Source organism: Lagopus leucura, unplaced genomic scaffold (assembly GCF_019238085.1).
Source record: "Lagopus leucura isolate 7727_CA_CO unplaced genomic scaffold, USGS_WTPT01 Super-Scaffold_100002, whole genome shotgun sequence".
Classification (NCBI taxonomy): Eukaryota; Metazoa; Chordata; class Aves; order Galliformes; family Phasianidae; genus Lagopus; species Lagopus leucura.
Genome location: NW_024962263.1, coordinates 9,964,769 through 9,970,663, shown reverse-complemented (window position 1 = coordinate 9,970,663; position 5,895 = coordinate 9,964,769). Strand labels below are relative to the sequence as shown.

Below are 5,895 nucleotides of genomic sequence, written 5' to 3'. Positions count from 1 at the left end.
AAAGAAAAAGAAAAAGAAAAAGAAAAAGAAAAAGAAAAAGAAAAAGATGTCCTGCAGAACACAGATCTGATCTTGGGTGCTTGAGAGATTTGCTAAGTTTTACACAGTGCTTAAGAGATGGGTATCATAGGCAAGAACCCTGGGGGTATAAGTTATGATGCACACACAAGCACTTTGTATTTTGTTGGCATAAACCTGGAGTTCGTGTTTGGGTAGCATTCCTGACAGAGGCAAAATGGAGCATTCAAAATCCTTACCTAGGCAAAATGTGTATTGACTTCTGAGCATACTTTTTTCCCTGAGAAGGACCGTGTGGGGAAGGTCAGGACTGGTTGTTTATTCCCTGCAGCAATGCTGTTTCACTTGCTGAAGAGGCTCCCAGGACCTGTGAGTGGATTTCTGCTAGTGGAGCCCCCAGGTGAGCTCACAGCCATTCCTCCCTCAACCTTCAGCAGGTCAGGACCTCCAACTTTCCAACAGTCAACAGCTCACCTCTGTGACAGTCTCCTTCCCACCCCACCTCCAGCTTTTCTCCTTCTCTGAGAGTGCTGTGAGGCGTTGGCACAGACTGCCCAGAGAAGCTGTGGTGCTCCTTCCCTAGAGATGTTCAAAGCCAGATTGGATGGGGCCCTGGCCAGCCTGAGCTGGTGGGAGGCAGCCCTGCCCACGACAGGGGGCTGGGTCTGGGTGGGCTATAGCCAGCCCAGCATCCTATGGTTCCAGCCTAAAGCATCCTATGGTTCTGTGATTCTATGATTCTGTGATTCTTGCTGGTGGAACATGGCACTGCAATGGGCCCTGAGATGAACCCGTCCCTCGGGAGGGACAGCAGCCAACTGGAAGCATATCTGCCAGCAGCGTCATTGATCATCAGCTGCCGGTAGCCTGAAGCTACTCTCTTGGACGGCTAAAATTGCATCTGGTTTTGTAACAAAGACTCCTCCGCAGTCCCTATCACTTTGCCCTCCAAATACACTGCTTTGCCTCGTGGTGGAGAACGAAGTGGTGCTGAAAGATAACCCGATTTGCCGCCTCATCCTCCAGGCAGGAGGGAAAAGAGAAGGAGAAGGAGGAGGGCTGCAGCCCCGAGGGCCGGGGCTGGGGCTGCTGCTCACCCTTGAAGTACAGCCTGTGTACCAGACGGAGTAACGCGGGGAGAATCCGGCCCTCCGGATTAAACGAGCTCCTTCTCCATTAATTGAGGCCTTCGGGCAGTGCATTACAGCACCCAATGGCACTAATTATTAATGAATCAGCCCTGATGAATAGGTGGAATTCTGATGGGCCTCTGTTAGTCTGTCGGTGCTCCGCTGAGTCGGCTGGAAGGGAGCTGCACACATAGAACTATAGCCCTGGAAAGAATGATGTCCCCACTTTCCGTTTCTTTCCTCCAAAGCGAAAAAAAACCCCACAGCCAACCAACCCAACAGGCGACCACCTCCACCACTTCAGCCCCAGCGAGGAGAGGCCGGGCTGGTGCCGGCTGCCGCCGGACTGCCGCGTCCCATCCGCGCTAGAGGGAGGGATGGAGGAAGAGAGAGAGGGATCGAGGGAGGCGGCAGCCCCGCGGCCCCCGAGGACTGCGGGCTGCGGTTGCTCAGTCGGAGCCGGGGAGAGGAATGAGGGCAGCAGAGCCGCAGCGGCCGCAGCACCCCCAGCTCTCTCCCCACCCCCCCACCCCCCCCCCCCCCCCCCCCCCACCCCCCCCCTCCGCCGCCGGCATCCAGTCGGCGTTTGTTTCGGCTGTTTGTAATTTTTTAAGTCAGTGACAATTTTCCTGCGGTTCTTTCAACCTTTAAAACCTCTTCTGTTGCGTTTTTCCCGTCCCCATCCCTCGTCTGCACAGGGGTTGGGGCCATTCTCAGGCTCCGGCTCAGGCTGCGGCAACGCGGGGCGAGAATCTCCCGCCTCTCCCCACAGCCCTAAGGGTGAGGGACATCGAGGCTCCGCAAAAGCGAGAGCTGCCTGGGATCTCCCGAGCCCCTCCATCCCCTCTAGTCTCTCTCTTCTCCTTTTTCCCCTATTCACCACCGTTTTTTCTCTCACTACGACGGAGGGCTAATTGGGGGGGGTGGGGGGGTGTTAAGGGGGGGATTTGCTAATTACGAATAAATTATCCTTTCTAATTCAGCCTCACGCGCAGACAGCTAACGAGCTGTGAATCTCCCCCTTATTTGCGATGTCTCCCGTTTTTTTTCCGAGGGCAGAAGAAATAGCAGAGGAGCTCCCTGCCCTGCAGCCCCCGGGGAAGGGCTCTCCCAAAGGAGATGTGCACTGGGAAGGGGTCCAGGAGCCCTCAGGGCCTCCCCTCTCTCTCCCCGTCTCCTCCTCCCCGCTTTCCCCGTCTGCCATTTGGTGCTGCGGGAAATCTCAGCCGCGGCGCCTGACCTCATGCATACGGCGAAGCTCAGAGAAAAAAAAAAAAGAAAAAAAAAAAAAATCAATTGAGGGAAAAGAAGGAGCGAAAAGAACCCGAACCGCTCCGACAGCGCTCTGCTCCCCGGAGTTCTCCTCTCCTTTAAGTGGCGGTGGGGATGGAACGCAGAGGGAGGGCGGTGAGAACGAACCGCGAGCAGATCGGTGTCTGCCAACGAGGTTCTGCACGCAGGATGGATTTTAGCATTAAAAAACCAACATTGCTCGCAGCGCTGAAGGCGCCCGGCGCCGTCGCTGAGCGCATTCGTTGCCGGGAGTCGATCCGTGCGGGAGATGAGGAGCGGCTGCGTGATGGATGGAGCGCTCCGATGGCTGTTTGCTTACACATTGCATTGCGGGAAGGGGGGGGAAGCGGGAGGGAGAAAAGCGGAGCCCCAGCGCCCTAATCTTGGCCAAGAGGGTCAATGGCAGAACCAACCCCTCCCCATCACAACCCTCCGCCGCCAAAGGACGCGTTGCTCTTTGATGTGCACTCCCTGTAAAGGCTCCGGGCGCCTATAAATAGCCGAGGGCAGAGCTGCTGCTGCTGCTGCGAAATCAATACCCGCCCCCCAACCTTATTACCGATGGAAGGGCTCCGGTGAGGCCCGGCCCAGCCGCCGTTTTCTCCTTATGGGGCCCGAAGCGCTCCGCGGGGTGCGGGGCTGCGCGGAGTTCCCATCTTCGGGGAGCGGGGGGAGGATTTATAGAGAGCGTTTAAGAAAGAAACAGAAAAAAAAAGAAAAAAAAAAAAAAGATAAAATAATAGAAAGAAGGGAGGCTCGGGGTGAGCTGTACGGCTCAGCCCTGTCCTCGCATGAACTGGAATTGCCGCTGTTCATCGAAGGATGGGCTCTGGTTCAGCCCCCCTTGCATCAAAGCCTTTCGGGGTACCCCGGCCATATTGCATAAAAAGGACGACAACCCCCGTTTGAAACAATAATTTTTTATTTTATACTTCTGTCTATAGTTTGTAGCAAATCTTTTTCTTTTTTTTTTTTTTTTGGTTTTTTTTTTTTTTTTTTTTTTTGCTGAATTGACTTTATAATAAACTTTTTATTATTATTACATTTTTTCCTTCTCTTTTTTTTAAAACCGAGGCCCCTTTTATTTATTTACGTACTTATTTATTTCCAAAATCATTTTGCTGTCGATTTTTTTTCTTTTTTTTTTTTTCCGTTAGGTTCCCATTTTAGTCCCACCCCCCCCTCCCGTTAGTGACCCCTGCTGCCGGCTACTCGGGGGTTTGCTGGACGTGTGACACCTAAAACAAAGAGGGGGACGAAATTAAAGTCGGTGAGTGCGGACCGATGTCTCCGTACGGAGACAACGGAAGGGAACCGCGCTCTGCCCGCAGCTCTCCTTCACTCCTGCGGGCGCGGAGACGCATCTCTGTCCTTTCCCCTTCCTTCCTTCCTTTCTCCTTTAACGTTTCCCCTTAAGAAAACACTCTCTTTTTAATTTATTATCATTACTTTCATTATTATTCCCTTTTTATTGTTGTTGTTGTTTTTACTTATTATTTCTTCTTGTTATTATTATTATTATTATTTTTCTGCAGTGGAATGACCATAAAACAAGCGACCGTGGAGGACAGATGAAGCCGTGAGTTATTCACCAGATGCTGCGTGCGTGGACATCCCCTCGGCCCCACCGCTGGGTCGGGGTGGAGGCCCGGAGTCGTTCCTGAGATTTCTGGTGCACGCCGGGGGGGGCTCGAGCTCCTCGATCTCTCTAGATATTGTTTTCTCCTATTTTTGATCTGAAGCGATAGTAAAGCTGAGGTCCGGTTCGGGCTGCACGCCGCTGCCTGTTTGGTAACGTTTGGCAAATAAAACACGATAAATAAATAAATAAATAAATAAATAAATAAATAAATAAATGGGGAGGGGGGGGGGGGAGAAAAGAAAAAAAAGAAAGGGAAAACGCTTCCACAGTCCTACACGGGTGTTCCGCCACCATCAGCCACCGTCACCAACCACGGCCGAGCACGACGTCCCCAAAGCCGCGGACGGATGCTCCTCTCCGGGTGCAGCGTTGGCCCCGCTAGAAGGGCAGCCCCCAGGTGGCCAGAGCTGCTCCCAATGCCCCCAGCAGCACGGGCAGCGACGGCGGCAGCTGGGACGGGGCTGCTCCGCTGCCGCCTCCGCACAGTTCGAACAAACTGCCCTGGAAATCGAGGTTTTTGGATTCCCGTCTCAGTTTCTCCCACAGGTCTGTCGCTCCTTCCTGGCAATCCGTGAGCGCTGTGAGGGTGCAAGCGTGGAAATCGTCCCAGTACCTGCAGGGGAAGGGAGAGCAGCCGCCGTCAGAACGGGCACGCAGCACCCCCCTCCTTCAATCCTAGGGTTGGGGGAACCGAGAGTCCCGTAGCTCCCTCCCTACAAGCTCCGGGCTGCCTCACGCTTTGAGCTGTGTGGCCAAGAAAACGGCTTGTCGGGGTCCCTGTCGCGGGAAATCTCTGTACTGGGAGCCCTCGGGCTCGTCACGAGATGTGCGGGACCCGGCGTTAGAAACCCTCGGGAGGGCTCTGGCTGAGTGGGCAGGAAAGGAAGGATGAGGATAAGGAAGGAAGGAGCAGCTCCTCCCGGGAGCCGCTCACACACCCGCGGACAGGCGGTGGGGACTCCCCCGTGCTGTGCCAAGGGCCCGCGGGCGGCAAAGGGTTTCTCCTCCCCCGAGGTAATTCCCGGCTCTTCCTACGCTTTTTTCCTTCTCCTTTTATCCACTCCCTCCCACGTACCACCTCACTCTTCCTCTTTCCTCCCCACATTCGGGATGACAAAACCCCTTTTGTCACTTTTCTGCCCTCTTCTCAAGACCTGCAAATTCATATCCTTCCTTCCTTCCTTCCTTCCTTCCTTCCTTCCTTCCTTCCTTCCCTCCTTCCCTCCTTCCCTCCTTCCCTCCTTCCCTCCTTCCTTCCCTCTTTCCTCCCTCCTTCCCTCCCTCCTTCTTCCCCTCCCTCCCTCCTTCCAAGCAGTCCCACAGCCTCTAATTTATGAGCACTCCACGCCTGTTGTAGATTCCCAGTGTTTGCTACATTTGTAATAAATAATGAGCTACTGAGAAGCTGGAATCTGAGAGTGTGCCTCTCCTGCAGTATTTCTGCTGTCACTGCATCTCCCAGAGGAAAATTCAGTCTCTCCCCATCTCCTTTCAATGCACATCTCAGGGCAAGGGCAGTGGGAGGTGGTGGGGAAGGATCCAGCTCTGAGAAGCTTTTGTAGGTCGAGGCCACCTCTGGTCCAGCATCCCGGAGTCGAAGGACATTATGTTGTAACCTCAGAGCCCTGAGTATTTATCCTTCATGCAGGACACAGCATGGTGCCAAATATGGAAGGTGCAGGGAACCTCATGCTCGGCTCCCAAATTACTGGGCATGAAGAGAAGAGAGAGGAGTGTGGTGCTCTTCTCTTTTCTTCCTCCCCTCCCTTTTCCTTTTCCTTTTCCTTTTCCTTTTCCTTTTCCTTTTCCTTT

The 5,895-nt window shown here is 53.8% G+C and overlaps 1 protein-coding gene across 1 annotated transcript in view; it reads right to left on the bottom strand.

Moving 5' to 3' along the window:
- Positions 1 to 4,349: 4,349 nt before the first annotated feature.
- Positions 4,350 to 5,895, bottom strand: part of NRN1 (neuritin 1) — a 6,033-nt gene continuing 4,487 nt past the window's right edge. Inside the window, exon 3 of the mRNA XM_042870066.1 lies at positions 4,350 to 4,696. Coding sequence (XP_042726000.1) covers positions 4,462 to 4,696 — 235 coding nt within the window. The 3' untranslated portion in view covers positions 4,350 to 4,461. The remainder of the gene's footprint in view (positions 4,697 to 5,895) is intronic.